The sequence below is a fragment of the Panulirus ornatus genome, chromosome 2 (genome assembly GCF_036320965.1).
Source record: "Panulirus ornatus isolate Po-2019 chromosome 2, ASM3632096v1, whole genome shotgun sequence".
NCBI classification, from domain to species: domain Eukaryota; kingdom Metazoa; phylum Arthropoda; class Malacostraca; order Decapoda; family Palinuridae; genus Panulirus; species Panulirus ornatus.
In genome coordinates this window covers 27,296,313-27,316,039 of record NC_092225.1, presented here as the reverse complement: position 1 = coordinate 27,316,039, position 19,727 = coordinate 27,296,313, and the positions used below count along the sequence as shown (strand labels likewise).

General features: G+C 39.4%; 1 protein-coding gene across 5 annotated transcripts in view; it reads right to left on the bottom strand.

Moving 5' to 3' along the window:
- fwd (phosphatidylinositol 4-kinase beta fwd) overlaps positions 1 to 19,727 on the bottom strand; it is a 93,533-nt gene that overhangs the window by 9,250 nt on the left and 64,556 nt on the right. For 3 of the 5 annotated variants that reach the window (XM_071672706.1, XM_071672707.1, XM_071672705.1), the window contains 8 exons: positions 16,103 to 16,432; positions 13,206 to 14,537; positions 6,904 to 7,175; positions 4,859 to 4,986; positions 3,170 to 3,403; positions 2,397 to 2,646; positions 1,579 to 1,838; positions 284 to 459 (listed from right to left, as the gene is read on the bottom strand). In XM_071672706.1, the coding sequence (XP_071528807.1) occupies positions 284 to 459; positions 1,579 to 1,838; positions 2,397 to 2,646; positions 3,170 to 3,403; positions 4,859 to 4,986; positions 6,904 to 7,175; positions 13,206 to 14,537; positions 16,103 to 16,338 (2,888 nt within the window). In that variant the 5' untranslated portion in view covers positions 16,339 to 16,432. Of the gene's footprint in view, positions 1 to 283; positions 460 to 1,578; positions 1,839 to 2,396; positions 2,647 to 3,169; positions 3,404 to 4,858; positions 4,987 to 6,903; positions 7,176 to 13,205; positions 14,538 to 16,102; positions 16,433 to 18,752; positions 18,894 to 19,130; positions 19,667 to 19,727 lie in introns of those variants that run through there. The other 2 variants (XM_071672708.1, XM_071672709.1) reach the window with 2 other exon arrangements.

Here is a 19,727-nt window from a genome sequence, read left to right as displayed (position 1 = left end):
TATAAGATATCCAATACCTTGGATACTCCTTTGTCAGTATGTACCACAAAATTAAATTCATGTTATTGATTTCAGCTACTGCAAGATGATAAATTGATAAGCCATTTGCAGAAAGAAAATGAGCAATGCTGTTTAATAAAATGTTTTTTTACTATTACATATCTATCACTGCCCTCTAAATTATTACATCAGCCTCATTTCATACAATGGCAAGATTACACCAGTAATACATTACTTAAGTACATAAAGTCCTTAGCAAGAAAATACATGGAAGGATACTTACTTATAAGGTCTAAGCCAAAGAGATACCTTTTCTTCAGCCCAGATTTTTTGGAACATACAGAGAAGCTGGTAGGCAAGTAATTCTTGCCTGAGATCATCTCCACACTTGACAATGACTGAAAGGAGACGCCAAGATGCCAAGTGTCCATATGGAGAACTTTCTCGAATACGTTCAACCTGCAATTTTGCCCATAAACAAATTTGTATTATAATAAGAATCCAAACAATTCAAACATTTACCATTAATGACAGAGAAAACCTGAACTTCAGTGAAAGATTTCACTACAAAAGTAGCTATCTAATAGTAAAATGAATGTATTCAATCAAACGGTAAATCCTCAATATAAGTATTTCAAAAGCATTTATAATACATGATTAATAAAACTTGAGGACAACTGAAGTGAACAATGAATATACCAAGTGGCCAAAGGGTGACTGAATCAGTCTCATTCTCAAACAGAGATAAGATTTTTGCATGATTGTCTCCAGACCATCAAAATCACGGTCTTTAAACATAATGCCATCAGCATGATTTTCAAATGAATAGGACATCACTATTTTCATGTCTCTCTATCTAGCTTTTCCCATATATCTAACACTCTCTCTCTCTCTCTTCTCGATCAATTATTCACTTACTCAAAACACAAAATTAACCCTTCAGACCATTGTATAATGAAAAAATTAATAGTAAGAGGAAAGTGTATAACTGTTTTGGCAGTGTGCAATTCTTCAAAAGCCTTTGTTGAGCTGTTACACTCTGGATTATAAGACGAAACAAGACAAGCCCTTCCCAGTGAATAAAAAAATTCTAATAATGGAAATCTAACTTAAAAAGAAATCCAACGGGAACACTCTGATCACCATGAAGGAAGAGGCCCTTTTCTGCTTTGTATAGCTGCTTTTCCTGCATTAGTAAGGTAGTGTCTGGAACAGAACAACAGCCTAATTTACAAACATCCACTCTCTAATTGTCACATATGATGCATCAAAAACAGTCAAACACAGGAAGCCAAGCCCAATAGGCAATTCCATCATTATACATGACAGCTAAGGAGAGGAAGTGAGCAAATGAGGCCATTTCTTCACCTGGTCCTAATGCTACCTCGCGAATGCAGGAGATAGCGAAAATGAAATAAAAAAATTTAAGACTGGTTGAATAAATCAAATGACAGGGTAGAAGATGAGGTGTTTTCGACTTGATGCAATACAAAGTCCTGGCATATAGTACGGAGATTTTCTATCGAACTAAAAATCTTAAACACTGCCAGGACCAAGAACTTGATGTACCACACCAACCTTATTCTCCCATGGCTCTTTTAATGCTGCTGCAGATGGATCTTCTGGGTCTCTCTTGAACCCTGTCTTTGGAGCATTGACAGTCTCAGAAAGGCGGCGACGGATGTCTGCTGCTCCCCGAGCAGTCAGTTCTCGTGAATCACAAGAGTCCAGGGACATCATGGATATAGTGTCACGGTCTCGAGGCTTTTTAAGTCTACAATACTGCTGACTGATCTCATCATCCTCATGGCTCCAGCAGTCTGACTCATCTAAGTAACCTGGCAAAAGAAAACTTATAATCTATATCTCAGCTCAGTGATTTGGTTTGGGACATAAATATTTTACAACATAACAAAGTGTCCAGAGACATGTAATTTCTCTCCAGCCATTTGGGTGGCTGAACCCAAAGAGGTAAGCTTAAACCACCTTAAAACTAACCATCAAGCTAACTATCCTACAAAAATCAGTCACGAGAAATCTACAAAATTAAAGAGAACTACCACCCCATCATCATCAATCACTACCTACCCTTCAGGTATATGAACTTATGGCCCAACCAGCTGTCAAAATAATTCCTAAACACATACAGGATGAGCATATTTATTAACACTCCCACATTCCCAGGATCCACCTGCCCACCATGGCCCAACCAGCTGTCAAAATAATTCCTAAACACATACAGGATGAGCATATTTATTAACACTCCCACATTCCCAGGATCCACCTGCCCACCTACCCTGAAGTGGACCAGGTGGAGACAAGGGGTGCAGAGCACATCTATAGTTTACTCTGTTTTTGTTACACAGTAATTGTTTTTACAAATAGGCTGAACATACCAGATGTTAGGTGTGGTGAACTGAGTGAAGAAGGAATGGAGGAGGTTGAGCCAAGGCCGCTGGTAGTGGCCGTGGCAGTAGTGGTTGGGGTGGCAGTGAGGTCCAGCTGCGAGGAGGAGGTAGAAGCTGGGGAGTCAACAAGATTTTCCTCAGAGCGAGTGTGTCGTAAACTATGAGTTAGCTTTATCTGAACAGGAGCAGTATCCAGGTTGTCCACCTCTAACACTTCTACGTAGATGATGTAAGGTGCCTGAAACAAGGTTTTTAAACTGAATTTATTTCTTTAACTTTCTATGATGATGTAAGGTGCCTGAAACAAGGTTTTTAACCTGAATTTATTTCTTTAACTTTCTATGAGCCATAAGTGCAGAGATATCATTCTGAACTGATGCCAATGCTATGAATGAATGAACAGACTGGTTTTACTTCGTAGTCAATGAGTACAAACTCTGGTGGTGGTTCCTTTAATTCAAAAACACACAATACACTAAAGTAATAATTTCATAATTATTCAAATTTAACAGTATATCTACTGTTACAATAAAATTTGGATTCTTGTCCCTTTGACCTCCAAAAATCTTAGAAGGAAAAAAGGGATATTACTATGGAACTATTTTGGTTAAAACCAATCAAAATCAACAACTTCCCTGCATTTTGTAATGCAATAATTCATGATCAAGTACTTCAAACCTGAATAAGAGGTCATTTCCCATTAATACTGTATTCATAAAATGTCAATGTTTGGTATTTAACATTTCAATATATATATATACCTTGTCTTTGGAGTTGAGCACAACTGCAGCTTGAGGTGGGATGCGAACAACATGATGGGGCATCTCTGTGGCACATAGAGGCAGGTACACACGCGCTGGTAAATTCAAATTTAGAACAGACAACTCTGCAAGTAATCGTGAAGTCTTGGCTTCTTTAGTTGGTTGTGCTCCCAACCGCTTACCAATACTGATCAGGGCACGTACAAATTCTATCTCTGGAGATAATCTTGGAGCCTGAAAGAATATATTAGGAGAAACCAATGATTATAGGAAATTTTCCCCAATTCCATTTGATAAGAGTGCTATGTCATTATTGGAACTGACATAGAACATCTAGTATATAAACTCAGTATTTTCCAATAGGATCAAAGTATATTTTACTTATCATAAAGCTTTATCAAGGGAAAACAGGGAGTCCTAAAGTAAAGAGAATGTTCACATATTCAGTGTACATCCTACATCTTATTCACATGAATTTGTAGTAGAACCATATGTTTGTTTTAACATGAATAAGCCACCAGCATATATGCTTATCTGTGATCAGAAGACCAGTAGACAAAAACATCTCAAATGGACACCCTGAAATTCTAAACAATAACCACTATTCATCATGGCTTTCAACTACTCCAATTAAAGGGTGAAAACTTGCAGCACACATATCAATACCATGCTCTCTACTGCTCCAGAAGTATTGGTGCTCCTCAATAACTAAATGTCTAATTCAAGTGAGGTGAGCAGAAAGTACAGACTAGGGTTTAAATTCACATTCCTATACCATCACTTTGCAAAATTATCTATTTTCCCATGGAAACTGTTAACATGCAACTGCTGGGTAAAGATAAACCTTACCAAGCATTCTGAACATCCTAGCTTTATGAAACTGTTGTGGAATTTTATCAGAGGTCAAATTAGCTGTTGGAGGCTGCAGACCTCTGTCCCATGTAGTCCCCAGAGCCTAGCTGGTCCAGCACACTTTGTAAGTACTTTTCCACTCTTCAACATCACTGTGCATCCCAGGTGTATCTGACAATTGTTGGCAAGGTGTTTAAGTCTCTCATTTCCTGTATGTTTGAAGCATTCTATCTTTTTGAGCATAAGGCACTTTGGATTTCAGGCGTAGCATTTTACAGAGATTTCCGTGTGTAATTTGGGTACAATGCCTTCTTGAATTTTCCAAGTACAGATGATGATATACCTCACCAGGTGGCACTCCAGGTAGTACAATTAGTGATTTCAGCTGCTCCAAGCAATCTGTTCCTTTACCATGTCAATATCTTTTGTAGGGTTATATTAGAACACAGCAATTCTATTTGTAAGGAAATAAGCAGCTTGAAAAGCAGTTTCCAACAGCTTGGTCAACCAATGACCCACCCCATTGGCTTGGGCCCAGCCTGGGCTGTGGGGGCTGACCCCAAAAGATTTAACCCAAGTGTTCACTAGCAGAGATTAGATTGTAAAGAAAATCACTTTAATGGTGATGATAGTAAGGAATTTACTGTATGTTGTGCATAATCTGACTGTGTAAACATTTACACTCAAATCTAAGTAAAAACAAAAAAGGGAAGACAAAAACTTTGCCACAAATCAATCATTTTAAAAGTGTCAACGTAAAATCAAGAAAATGTGAATAACCAATAACTGATAAGCATTGTGTAAGCATTAAAAGCTACTTTTCCCTAAAAAACTTACTCCACAGTGGCATTCAATAGTTTTTCCACGTAAAGAGTTGCATCTGGCTTCTTCAGAATCAAAACAGCAGCAACCATTGTCAAAAGCTCGACCAGATGTGAGGTCCCCGAGACAATTCTTTATGCTTCCTACAAAAAAAGAAGTTTAACGTAAGTTATGCAATTATAAAATCAGTATCCTTTAATACATGTAAACACATAAACAGGTATAAGCTACTCGCATTTATAACATACACAAATTTACATGCATAAATGATGACAACAATCATTCATTCATATACACAAACAGTACACTAGCAGCTGAGAACAGTTTTATACATCAGGCAAGGCATGCTGAAAGCAATTAGTGCTAGCTCTGCCATTCTGGCTGCTAATTCTTATCATGGGTACTTGTAAGTAAGTAGGTATTCTCCCTATAGCATTCCAATAGTCACCTCAACCCATCTGGAGAAGGCTCCTTTGACATATATTCTCCCTTCTACTACCATAATTTTCTATCTATTGAAGGAGTCTTCCCCTTATTCCTACCTGGTGATCCAGTTTCTTATCAGCCTCCTATGTATATAGTGTCAAATGGTTTCTGGAAGGTTAGGTATAAACAAAACCCGGCCTTCCCTTTCGTCAAAGACAAGTTCACACTCTTGCAGAAACAGAAGAGGTTTGTTACACAGGACCTCCTTTCCCTGAAACTATGCTCTCTCATTTTTCCTTTGTGGAAAGTCATCCATTTGTTTTCATATCTTTTCAAAAACTGTACAGACCATACTTATCAGTGGGACCATTCTATAGTTTAGGAACTGTTTCTGGTCTCATTTCTAATACAAAGGTGTGACAATCACCTTAAGCCATTCCCCTGGCACTATGCCTCTCTCTATCTCCAATGACATCTTGAAGAGCATATCAGCACATATCCTCAGAATGAGGTGAAATTTCATCATACCCATAAGCCTTGAATGGGTTAAGTCTTAGTATTTCATTAATGTCTATTCTAGATAACTAAATGTGTGTGTGTGTGTGTGTGTGTGTGTGTGTGTGTGTCTAATCATCTACTGATGCATGGGGTAAGAGTTTTACACCTGTAGGAACATCTCTAAAATTTCCCGCAATCATACAAGTTTTTAAATTTTTGTATGCTGTCAACACACAATTTCCTCGCTTAGTTTATTCCAATCATCCACTATTCATATTACAAAAGTACTTCAGTACATCTGTTACATGATATGAAGCAAGTTTCTTGCTTGATATCATGTAACAGTTTCTGAATGCTCTATTCATCATTTTTCAGGGGCATGTCGACTGTTGATATAATCAAAGAGATACAAAAACTTGAAAGGTATATTTAAGTCTCCCCTTACTTTCTCTTCCATGGTGGCAAAATTAATGGCTTCTGATCTATTGCTGTAACTCAGCTCTCTTTACTCCAGTACTATTTCTACTATCCTCATCTGGACCTCCTCTATTAGATCTTTGTGGTGACTAAACTTGAGAAGCTCAGAGAGGAGGGCTCACTTAACTGACATTCATTTAACCACCTGATAATTTACCCATCTCTTGTGACTTCATGCAGTTAATCACCTATCACCTTTCTCCATCTAATTACATCTTAACCATTAACAGTTGGATGATATCCTGTGATTCCACCTAAAAAAAATCAAATATTGTTTCTCAATAAAAATGGAAGAAACACACGTAAAAGAATATGTACAAAAAAGTGGACTATGCAAATAGCTACAAACAGTTACAGATGAACCAAAGACCGCCGTTTTGTGCACTGTGCACAGCAGCAAATTTCAAAAGTAGTGTTAAAAGTGCTATGCGAAATGAGCACAACATGCTAGCCCTACCTCATAGTAAAACCTTTTTGTATGTAATCAGACTTAAGTACTGTTACCTTCCCTCTCTTTCTTCCCCCTCCCCTCCTCCTGTCTCTCTCATTCATTATTGTTAATCTCAGCAGACTTTTCCTATCATATCAGTTAAGAAATAAGGCTAATATACTTGTACCTCAAAAAATCATGCTATTTCAAAGCAAACTATGTTTCTGACCTGATGATGGGGTTCTCTTGTGTCCTCTTGAGGAACTGCTGTGTCCCTGGAGAGCTACTGTAGCATCCGAACGTGAACGTTGATGGGACTTGCGGGACGGGGTTGGAATAGCCACTCGAGTAGTAAAAGGAGGTGAGAGTTCTGTGACTGGAGATCCTGGATTGGAGCTTGGACTTGGGTGCTCTTTTATTCTCGTGCAAAAGGTAGTCCGGTGTTGGCCGTCCTGCAACTTCGACTCCATGGCCATACTTACCATAGTATCCTGCTTTGGCCTGATACATAACAAAATGTAATCAATATTTGGTAACATCATATAATAAAATCATTTCTACACTGTCATGAAAAAGTTGAAGAAATTGTAAGCCTTATTACCGAAATTAGTATCAAAGACAAAATGGTTACAAACAAAACTAAAAAAATTCGGCTGAACCATCTACCAATTGTCCTACACGATGTATCAATGTGTATGACTTGTGTGAGATTTAACAACCAAAAGTCACTTAGTTAAACATCATGTCATCTTGTTATACATCAGTATACCACTCCAAATGATTCATTCTTTCATTTCTCATTCACCGATTACTCATTTCAGCAATAAACATTGTTTGCTGATAAGCATTTCATGTACAACATAATATATAGCATTTATCATTGTATAGTACCATACATGTGGAGTATTCATGCATATTCATTTATGATCCCTTCATTTGTCAACATTCACATTGTTTTGCAGGCGAAAGAACATGTATTAGCGAACACAAAAGCACATGGTTTTGGTCATATCTTTGTTGCATACTAATTACAGGTTTTTTATATTAAATTAGGCAAAGAGGTTAATGATATCGAACATACAGTGCAAATTTTCTTAAAAACATTATCCAAGTCCCAGTTGATATAAACTGTATCGTCCTAGGTAAAATCTGTCTAACTATATCTCTGATACCCATTCTCTCTGGGAACTCCTGTCAAGGGGGTGGCCATGGAAAAGTCTCTCCATTTACCCCTGTTTTTACATGCATCCCTTGAATACACCATTCCATGCAATCTTCTCCCATTGCTCTCCCTCCAGTACTCTTCCACTCCATTTCCCTTTGTCACAGGTGGTCCTCTTCTCACAACAACACCTTTAATCATTCTATCATACATTCTCCTTGTAAGCTCACAGTCTTTTCATCCTATCATACGTTCTCCTTGTAAGCTCCCTGTCTTGCATTCTTTCCACAAGTCCAAACCACCTTAAGGTACTGTATGTCACCCACTCTAGCCATCCACAATTAATTCCCTTTGCATTCCCTGCCATACCATATCTAACATACATCCCCTCATTACTTTCTTCATTCCATCTTGTCATACCACATATTCCTCTCAAATAACTTACTTCTACAGCCTGTACCCCTGACTTCTCCGACTCAAACAGTGTCCATTTTTCAGCTGTTATATAGGTTAGGTGTCGAGAGGACTATACTGTCCCTTAATCCTATCTTCACTTCCATACTTGCACCTATTCCCTTTATCCTTCTATTGTGGAAACCAGTAACTCTTCTGCCCTGTACAACCCTCTTCTCTATATCACTTTCCATATCACCAAACTTACCCAAGACAGCTTCCAAATACTTAAATTCTGTCAACTCTTCCAGTCTTTCTCCACCCACATCTATAACACAATTTAGTACTTTTTCTTCTCTCACTTGATAGGACTTTGCAAAATCTATGTTTTCACTCTGTTTCCCAAGTATAACTGCTTATTTAATTCCACAGCTTTCTTGCTTTGATGCTTTTACATCTAATACAATGCTCTTGATGCTCTCAATTTGCAGTCATGCATAAGTTATCAAGTAACTTTCTCTTCTTGCTTGACTGTAAAAGATACATTTCTTCAACCACTTATGACAGTCAATAAGTTCCAGACCATCAACTTTCCTTGTGAAATGTTTCTCAGTTCTCTATAACTTATTCATTTTCATTCATTTGACTGGTAACAATGCAATGCAGCAGAATTGTCATCAACTATCATTATCCATTTGTTTGACTAGTGACCATGTAATGCAGCAGAATTCTCTCTAACTTACCTATCCCCATTTGTTTGACTGGTGACCATACAATGTAACTAAATTCATCATTAGCTTTTTCTCTCTTTGAAGGTTCTCATAATCTTTTCATACCACCCATTATTTGACTTGACAGTGCTACCTTATTGATATGCTTCTTTACTGCAAGTTTTGTCATCCATAATAATTCCTAGATATTTGTTGTTTTCTTTATTTTCTATTTCTTTTCATGCACAGACTATGTAGTAAGATACCGACATGCTGTTCATCATTTCAGGACTTGTTTGCTGAAATTTCTCTTCTTTACATAAGACAGAAGTAGCAGGTTAGAACATTCAGCAGGAACATTTGGTGGGCACATTATGCAGTAACAGTCCGCAAGAACAATAGTTAGGAGCCTCTGAAAACACTGCTATAGATGCCCTCTATCACAAGTGACCTGTTCAGGGTGAAGCACTAAAGGCTAAGAAGAGACAATGGAGTTCATCAGTTTTAGAGACTCTATTGCCATGGCCACCCCCTTGGGATAGTTCCTGAAGGGAACAGGAAACAGAGATACGGATATAGACATGGACTCTGTGGTATAATGGTTAACGTTTCTATCATGCATTCACGGGCTGCCCAGGGTCAAGCACGTGGGTTCAAATCCTGGTTGCAGCAGCTGGTCCACAGTCAACCAAGCTGTTCATCTACCCATATGAGTTGGTTGATAAAATGGGTACCTGGCTCTGGCTAGGGAATAGGGGAGAAAGAATACTTCCCACGTATTCCCAGCGTGTCATAGAAGGCGACTAAAAGGGGAAGGAGCATGGGGCTGGAAATCCTCTCATCCCATTTCTAATTTTCTAAAAGGAACAGAGAAGGGTGCCAAGTGAGGATATTCCTTCTAAGGCTCAGCCTCTGTTCTTAACACTATCTTGCTCACGCGGGAAATGGTGAATATGTATGAAAAAAAAAAGTCTGGTAAACCATGGAAAGGTTTGTGGGGCCTGGATGTGGATAGGGAGATGTCGTTTCAGTGCATACACATGACAGATAGAGACTGAACGAATGTGGCCTCTTTTGTCTGTTTTCCTGGCATTACCTTGCTGAAGCAGGGTGTTGTAATGCTGTTTCCTGTGGGGCAGGGTACCACCAGGAATGGATGAAGGCAAGCATGAATATGTATGAATATGTGTGCACGTCTCAATATTTACAATTTTTGCACTCATTTCCTCGATCAGTCCATGTACAATGTTTGAGCACGGATTTCTATTTGCAGGCAACTCAGTAATTAAACCTGCAATCAGCAGACAGATCAGACAGAGAATAAGTCACCATTTGACGCTCATAGCTTTTCAACTCTTGTGCTTTGACTATAGTATCACTAGTATACTATTATATGCTAAACTATGTATTTAGCTGCTAATACGATTATACACATCTTTGGATAGTATCTAAAATAATTTTTCTTTATTCAGAATCCCTGTTCAGTATACAATGTATGAGCTTTGATATTCATTTGAAAAGAAGTTACAGTTGCTATACTATCCTGTGATATTCATATGCATGTTTTATGGCCTCTTATATGCATGTGCTATATAAGCCAAATGTTTTAGAGAACTGCTTTCTATTAACATGAGATGTGTGGGTGACTCGCCATTTACCTGTAATAGTTCTTTAACTCGTGGTTTGAATGTGATGTTATTAACTTTTCAGCTAATCATGAACTAATATGTTACTATTATGCATTATTTTTCCTTCTATGATGGTATAGACTAAAGGTTATAAATATTAGCTACAAAACATTGCTTTCATGTTCATATTTATGATTTCTAAAATGCATCATATTTCCTAATGCAATTATGAGCAGCAAGAGGAAGAGAGCTGCAACTAATGCAATTCATTTTGGCACTGTCTGAGAGTGAAGGCTAGTCTAAGTACGTCGGTGAATGATTATGATGAGGTGGAAATAACTGACCTACTTCTATCTTCTAATTCAGCTGCATCAATACCTCTATGCAAACAGTGCAAGGCTGGGAATATCCACGGCCAAAACCTCCTTGATTTAGACACCATTTGACTGATGTGAGATTTGATACTTGACTGCAAGCATAAGTTTTTAATATAGGGGAGGAGCCTTACTTTCCATCAAATTTAGGTATAGTCTTTCATAACATACAACTTTAGATTTTGTATAATCAATATCATAATTTACACCGAAGTAGAGGTTAGAAAATAAAAACAATGGCAAAATAACAACTTTTATTCTTCACCAGATATCTGTTACCCTTCCAAGGTGCTTCACTTTTAATGCAAGATACTGAAAAATATACTGCACATTAGGACTCAGATTCTTTTTCTTTATAATAAATACTCATTCTAGTTGTCCACTTAGTTAAGTGACTTCATGTACTGTTTTTTTGGGAAAAAGTATTCTCATTTTCCTACATTTTTATGTAAATCATAATTTTCATCTGTTTGGTATAATCTTCAAGGAATTTTACTGCCCAATCTATCAAATACCTTTCTATGTGTTAAGGAAATTGTACCAGAAAACTGACACTTTAAGGCACCCTAAGCAAATTAATTATGAAGGAAACGGGACGAAGATCACATGCAAGGTGAGGTCAGTGTCAGTATGGGTAAAAATGGATACATGAAAGTAGAGGTCAGTTTGTAGGGGCAAAGGTGGACATCTGGTGATGATGCAATCCCAACAGTGCAGAACAGTCTTGTGCTTTGAACGCAAAGAAAAGGAGGCAGGCGGTGTGGTTAAATGTAATATCAAAGGAAAACATGCTGTGTGAGATGAACTGATAGTATAAGGAATAACTGTCAAAGACAGGTGTGGTCACACATGCAGTCTGACCAAGAAAACTGACTTAGATGTGCTGATACAGTTTGGGCTTATGATGAAGATCGAGTAAGTAATAACATGGCAAGAGAGATGAGCAGTAATAAAATGAGTGAGGTTGAGAGAGCAGAAGATTGTGTGCTGACAAAAGGCTGACGAAAAGAATATATGTGGAAGGAACAAGGAGAATGGAGAGACCAAATTGGAGATGGAAGAATGGAGTGAAAAAGACTTTAAGTGATCAGGGCCTGAACATGCAGGAGGGTGAAAGGTGTGCAAAGGATAGAGTGAAGTGGAGCGATATGGTATACTAGGGTCGACATGTCAATGGATTGAACCAGGGCAATGGACTGAACCAGGGTAAACCACAGAAAGTCCTTTGAGGCCTAGACATGGATAAGGAGCTGTGGTTTCAGTGCATTACATATGACAACCTGAAAATGGATGTGAGATGTGGCCTTTCTTCACCTATTCCTGGCACTACCTCCCTAACATGGGAAACGACGGTCATGTGTCAATATACATACATACATATATATATATATATATATATATATATATATATATATATATATATATATATATATATATATATATATATATGGAAGGGGGCTGGGAGAGGATGTTTCCTCAGAGGCCCAGTCCTCTGTTCTTAACGCTACCTCGCTGAGGCGGAAAATGGCGAATAGTATGACATATATACATATATATATAGAGGGATAGGGAAAAGAAATACTGCCCACATATCAAGAAGAAAGGAAGCAGGTGGCTGGAAATCCTCCCTTCCTGTATACTTTCCTAAAGAAAGAACAGAGCAAGGAGCCAAGTGAGAATTTTTCTCTCTAGGGCTCAGTAATCTGTTCTTCGACACTACCTTCCTCTCGCAGAAAATTGGCGAGCATGTACAAAAAAAAATATATATACATATAGATGGAAAGATTTGTGTAGGATAATAAGTTTACAATTCAAAGTGATGTTATCTATTGCCTGGATAAGATATGAATAACTACTGGTTGTTAGTACAGGCACAGAGGGCTACAGAAACAGTGAGGTGAGGGTGCCCTGGATGGCTGCCCTACACTGGCTAAGCACTGCAGTACTGTGAGGTGATTGGTAGATGGTTCATCTATATCCCTAAAGTCCTACTAAAAACTACTATCCACAAGATTTCTTCTGGGAAAGCAAGGCTTACATAATTCTCTAACATAGTCACAACATACAAAAACATGATTTCCTTCACAATAAATCCACATATATCTTTTAAATTTCAGTAATGTTGCAACTCCAGAGATAAATCAGAGATTATATGTAAGACTTTTACTATCATATATATATATAAATACATAAATATCCATAATAAATGAAATCATAAAAAACGTATGCGCGAGACTGAGTCTCTATTACCAATATTTACTCACCTTAATTCATCTGACAGAATGAGGTTTTTTAACTTGGTACCATGAGACTTTTTCCTCTGGTGTGAAGTATCTGTAGAAAAGGCTTCTAGCAGCCAGGCACACTGGAGGGCAAAAGTGATGTCATGGCGACACAAGTGAACCAAAAATGGGTGTAGCACCTCAGCCACCTCATAAGTCTGCACATACATGTTGACCAGCTGGGGTAGAAAGAAGTGAGCCTCACTGGGAGGCATACTGAACAGACGGTTGCCAATATATTGCTGTACACCTGGTTCCTTGCATTTGTACAGGTAAGACACTGCCATGGACATATCAAACATCTTGCTCTCGAATAATCTTAAAAGTAATGATTGCTTCTCATCCAATCTAGTTTTTGGACAAGCACTGGCACTATTGGTGCATGAGCTTGTAAGAGAATTGGCACCACTACTGTTGCTACTTCCAGAGGCACTGGCACCACTACTGATGCTGCCTGGAACAGCACCTACACAAACAGTACCAGTACTTACAACATGACTGGCACCACTTCTGGTGTTGATCACAGAAGAGCTTGCACCACTACTGTTACTGGTTTTACTCAACTCACCACTTACTTCACTACACTTAGTACTAACCACTTCCATTCTGATCTCATTATCAAGTTCCTTAGGTTCTGGGGAACATGCATGCACTTCACTGACTGCTTGTGTTTCATCAAACAAATCTTTGAGAGAAGAATGAGTAGGATGATCCACAAGACTGGTCTCTAGAGGAGAATCTATACTCTCTGTCACAGTTGTATCACTAGGAGAAATATCACCGGCATCCTCAACAAGAGTCTGATCCCCAGGGTCCCCCCCTTCACTCACTAAGTCAACCTCTGGTTCCTCCATGTTCATTTCACTATCTAAAGTTTCTGAGTAAACACTTTTCACTTCACAATCTGAGCTGAAACACACGACATCCAGACAGTCAGCACTGCGTGCTCTCTCTGAACTGGATTCCCTCGTGTTGTCCCCCACTGAGCTGCAGATACCAGAGTCGTCAGAGCCAAGGCTGGACTGGTCGTATCTGTCCTTCTCTCGCTTCACTACAACAGGGTGGCCCACAGTTGAGGAAGTCACCAAGGCTCTGGCACGACACGGATCACTCCGCAGCTTAAAACTTGGAGCATCAGAAAAGGTAAAGGAAAGACTGGGCTTGAGAAGTGGGTTGCTGGCAGGAGGATGCTGGGGTGTGTCTCCACCCTCTACCTCAGGAATCTTCTGTAAGACAGAGTCCAAACTACGGTTCCTCTGATGGGATCCACTGTATGTTAAGGCTGGCAGAGGGGGCAACACAATGCCCATAGACCTGAAAATCATGAGTAATCTATGACGAAACATATCAATGGCAAAACACATTGAAAGTGAAATTCATGACCTGGTACACTTCATGCATCTGGCCCTTCCCTACCTAAACTACCTAGTGTATAACATTCCTTGTGTATCATAGCATGTAATGTATACCATCTCTTGTGTAAAACAGTAGAAAGGCATATAACATCTTCCACAACTCACACAACTAGCTACAGAGTAATTCATTCATTTCTTCCAAATACTGCAAGCATCCACAATTTCTAAGACACATTTTTTTTTTCTGCAAACTCCTTTTACTGAACTAAAACACTGTGCCTTATCCTGATTATCATCAAGCTTTTCTTTGTGTCAAAGTCTTATTATACCCCACCATTCTTCTCAATGTGAACCAAAATCTTCATGGGGACTTTATCAAAGCACTCTCTCCAACATAACAGCATGATACAATATGAAAGCGCTTTGTTTACCCTATGCAGCTGCTTTGTGCAGTCTGTAAAAGGATCTCCTCTGAGCCGGTTACAAAGTAAACAACAAGAATAATCAGACCCTTATGGGTAAGCATTATGACTCATCTCACATGGAATATTGAGGGTTTGAATTATGATAAGGTGTTGGCATGTTTCTAACTTTCATGAGAGACCAAAGTGTTATCAAATGGAAATACAGACTCTTACTTCTGGAGTGTTATGGGCATATGTAATATCAAGTACATAATACTTACTCTTTATAATACAGTATCAGTAATTAACAGAAGGGAAGAAAGGAAGCAATGAAAGAAGTAGAAAGAAGTAGAACAGCTATGGTTAAGTAGTGTGCTGGTGACGGATATGGAAAGTGACCCTAATACTGTATTGTCTAATAATCAATGTGAGTCATGCATCAATTTCTTTTCCATAATCCTGTTTACATGTTCACATGATATACCAAGAACGAAAGGTTTTGAGCTCTTTGGTCTATGTACCTGTAATTAGCAAGTTTGAAAATGTGTTGTTAGACACTACCTGGAATGCTAATCATAAATCAGTCTACAGTGGACTGAAAGTACCCTATAAAACAATAAGAATTCTTTGGATAATAATTGTATTGCATGTCATACGATAGCAGGGCCCATTAACAGTGAATATAATTTACTAATGTATGTATAAGAAGAGGTGTGAAAACACTATGGCTCATATTCTCTAGAGAGACAAAGCGAAAGATTTATCCATCTACAATCATAAAATCTTGAAAGGCATGGGTCCTATCCTGCATTAAGAACGACAAAGCCCTTGTGGTACAACAGGCATGGAAGTCTGCACGAAATACAACATATTAAACAACAGGTCCAGTAAACCTCCATGGCCCAAAATTATTTCATACTGCCTACAGCCATCAGAAACTCAAGGGAATATTCACAACAGAAACTTATTTGAACTTAAAAAACTTATGTGTAAAACTGAATGATAAATATTCAAGCCAATTCTATATGTCTTTCCTAATCTGTGACACCTATACTGGATGTCACTTGGAATCCGCAACATATCTGTTTTAATCATTAAAGAGGTCATAAAATGGTCTTACCTGAAGTCAAGGGAAAGGTTGCGCTGGTGGTTAGGCCGATGCTTCCTAGCAGAGGCAGCATGGGGAGGCAGCGGCCGTCTGGCAACAGCTGTGCCTCCATGTACAGTAGCAAACTCTTCAGGCGATGGCACAGGACAGGCAGTGGGAGGTAGTGAGGAAGGTACTGGAGGTGAGGTCACCCTGCCTGGTGCGACAAGGGTGGTAGTGGTGGTGGTGGTGGTGGTGAGGGCCTCCATGGTGCCGGCTGGCCTCCTCCCCGTCTCCAACACCACGCCGGCCACACCAATGGCAACTAGGCTCCGTGCCCACCATCACGTACCATTACACACACTGAAATAAAACCAACTAAATTAATAATCATATATAATTTTGGAAAACACAAATCTTCAAGAAACATGATAAGAAGCAAAAACACACACACACACACACACACACACACACACACACACACTGTAAATCACTTTTAAGTGAGCCAAAATATGCCTTAGCTGATAAGCAATCCAAAAATATTTTTTCCTTCACATTAATCCTCTTATGTTACACTTGGATAATTTCATTACATCACAGGACTTTAAAAGGGCCTATGCATTCTGCTTTAGGACGAGACTCTTGGAAATAAATCTTTTTAAAGATATGAAATGATTTTTACATCTTTAGAAAAAATCCAATGGTTGGGCCATTTCTTTCGTCTGTTTCCTTGCGCTACCTCGCAAACGTGGGAGACAGCGACAAAGCAAAATAAAAAAAAAATAAATAAAAAAGGACAACATGATCAAGGAGAAATCATTCCTTTTTCAACTGTTCAAATTCCATAATAAAACTGTTGAGACATAAAAGAAGAGAAAGTGCTGATGCAATACACATAGACTTTGCAACAGCTATTGCTCTGTAACATTTTGCCTCATGTCCATCATGCAATTGCTCAGACATCTACCACACAACTCAGTCTGAGACTGAGCTCTCATACTGCTCCTACATTCATTCAGGCAACTGGAAGCCCTAGCCCATATGCCTACATAATTACCACATCTTAGTTGGTCTGGTCCACTTTTTAAATACTTATCCAGGCCATTTTTTAGTTTCATCACTGAGGAGACCATTGCTCCACAGTGTTTCTAATGACTGAAATCATAAAAAATGTATAAAACAATTCAATTTGAGATGTTTACATTTTCACATTTTTTATTTTACTGACTGCACCTTTCAATTTCCCTGGTAGCATCATAAAGTCATCAGTGCCTGTCATAACAACAGGGAAGTATTTCTGGATGCAAACTGGGAATCATGCTTTCCATGCCTCAATACTTTCAGTCACTCCCAGTTGTTCTGGTTTCTAAGTGTCAATGTGGATTTTGAAAGATTGCTACATAAATTCTAACTCTGTAATCATGCTCATCCCAAAAGATGCTGTTAACAAACAATAGTTTTCCATTTGGGAATACAATGAGTGTCATAAAGAGCACCCACTTCTTTTTCTTCAAAGTTTCACAAAAACCAGCCTATCAGCTTTGGGAAAGCGGTGACTTTTGCTTTGATATGTTCATTTAAGGTAAGCTAATCACACATTATTACTCACAAAGATCTCCTAAGATGTTCATTCATGATATATATGTGTTTGCTTATGTCCAGTATATCCTGTACTGTCTCATTCCTTCACTTCCCCCACAACAGAGAAGCTGAAACTTCTCATTAAAAGAAAAAAGGATGACATTATAACAAGCCAAGAGCAAACCTGTCTAACTGTAGTTTTTCATACTAATTCTGATATCATCTTCTGCAAAAGAAGGGAAGCTGTGGTCTAAGTTTGCATCTCTTTCAGATAACAAAATAAGGAAGATTAGAGATGCTAGCACAGTTTCTTGGGGAACAGAGTTCATTACCTATAATGGCACCAAAAACTCCTAGGCACCAATCATGTGGTAAAAAACACCAGCAGAGCCACCAGCACTCTACCTACACTGTCAGTGGCACCGCTGCACTCACCACCACCGACCGATATTGGCAACAACATTCCAGCTACTCTCAACAGCACCAGTAACTTCCATGCACTGTTCACAGCCCACGTCACTATGCACCTACTATATAATGCTGCACTAAGGCAGGTGCATACTACACAGCCATAGTACCAAAGTCAACAGATCTAGCTAGCCTAAACAGTCAAGAGGCACTAATATTGTAACCAGCACCACCTACACTGTCTGTTGACCCAGTCATCAGCGCCACATACACTATCAATGCAGTCACAAAGCACAGCTACAGAGCAACATAAAGTCCAGTCACCAGAACAAGCTACACAACATCATGAGTAACTACTACTTTAAGAAGCACCAATACAGGCACAAGCACTATACGTTCAACAGCACTAACGATCATCAGGAACAATAGTCAAGAGTGCCATTTAAACCCACTAGTCACTAATATCAGTTATACTGCCAGAGGACTAACACAGTCCACAAGAACCACTTTACACCGTCAGTATCAACAATACAATTAGCAGCAACCACTTTCCATCACCAGTATAATCATCACCAGGTCATATCACACTGTCAGTAACAAGTGCAGTCCTTAGCAAACACTGGTATCAGCAACACCAGTTAAATCACCAGCACACACACTGGTATCAGCAACATCAGCAGTCACCAGCACTCACCACAGTCAGTAGCGCTTAATCTACACTGTCAAGTAGTAGTACTATCAACACTGCAGATGGTCCACATCTCCACTCTCAGGAGCACTTGTCACATATTCCCCCCCGACACCTACACTGAAGGCAACACAAAACTTGAGCAGTAGCGACCGATGCCATCAGTAAGATAAAACACCCAACGTTATCAATATTACATCACCAGCCTTATCGGCATAAATACCCTAGTTTACAGAGTCATAACGCGCATTACCAACCAAAATCAGTGTGCTCGTACAGGATTACCAACAGACAAAATCACAGAATCACGTCCTTAAAGACACAAAATTACACAATAACAGACAGACACAGACACACACACACACTCAAGACGAATTCAATTACTTTTGTCTTCGGAGGAGAGACGGGCTAAACACCGTGTGAGCCAAAATCTTGCGTTTCTGCTCCCAAGACTCGATTGAGTTCGACTCCCACGCCGTTAGCCAGGAGGACAAGGGACGCCGCAGGAGGAGGACGAGGCTGAGATCACAGTGGGCGTCGCCTCCCTCAAGAGCCACCATCAGCAGCAAAATATCAGGAAGGGGGGGGGATGGCACTTGTCACGCGTCCACACGCAGGCAGATGCTGGTACGAGAGAGTTCGGGGACCCGAGCAGAGGGAAGGAGCACGCGAGAGGAGGACAGTGGACGACTGTTGGTTGGTGCCCCCTGGACGACAATACTCCTCCGGTGCTGCTGTGTGGCCAGGAGTGAGAGGAGGAGTACTGCTGCTGCTGCCGGTGGTGGTATAGTAGTGAAGGTGGCGCGGCCGGGCACCGCCACCAACACTTATACTACCCTCCTCCCACACACTCGCCAGCCTGCAGCACCCCCCACACACAAAACTCAAACGCACCATTCACCCACCATCTCCTCACCCAGAAACACGTATGACAATCACTTTAAACCTCTATAAATCAGTTCAAATGATAAAAATAAATAA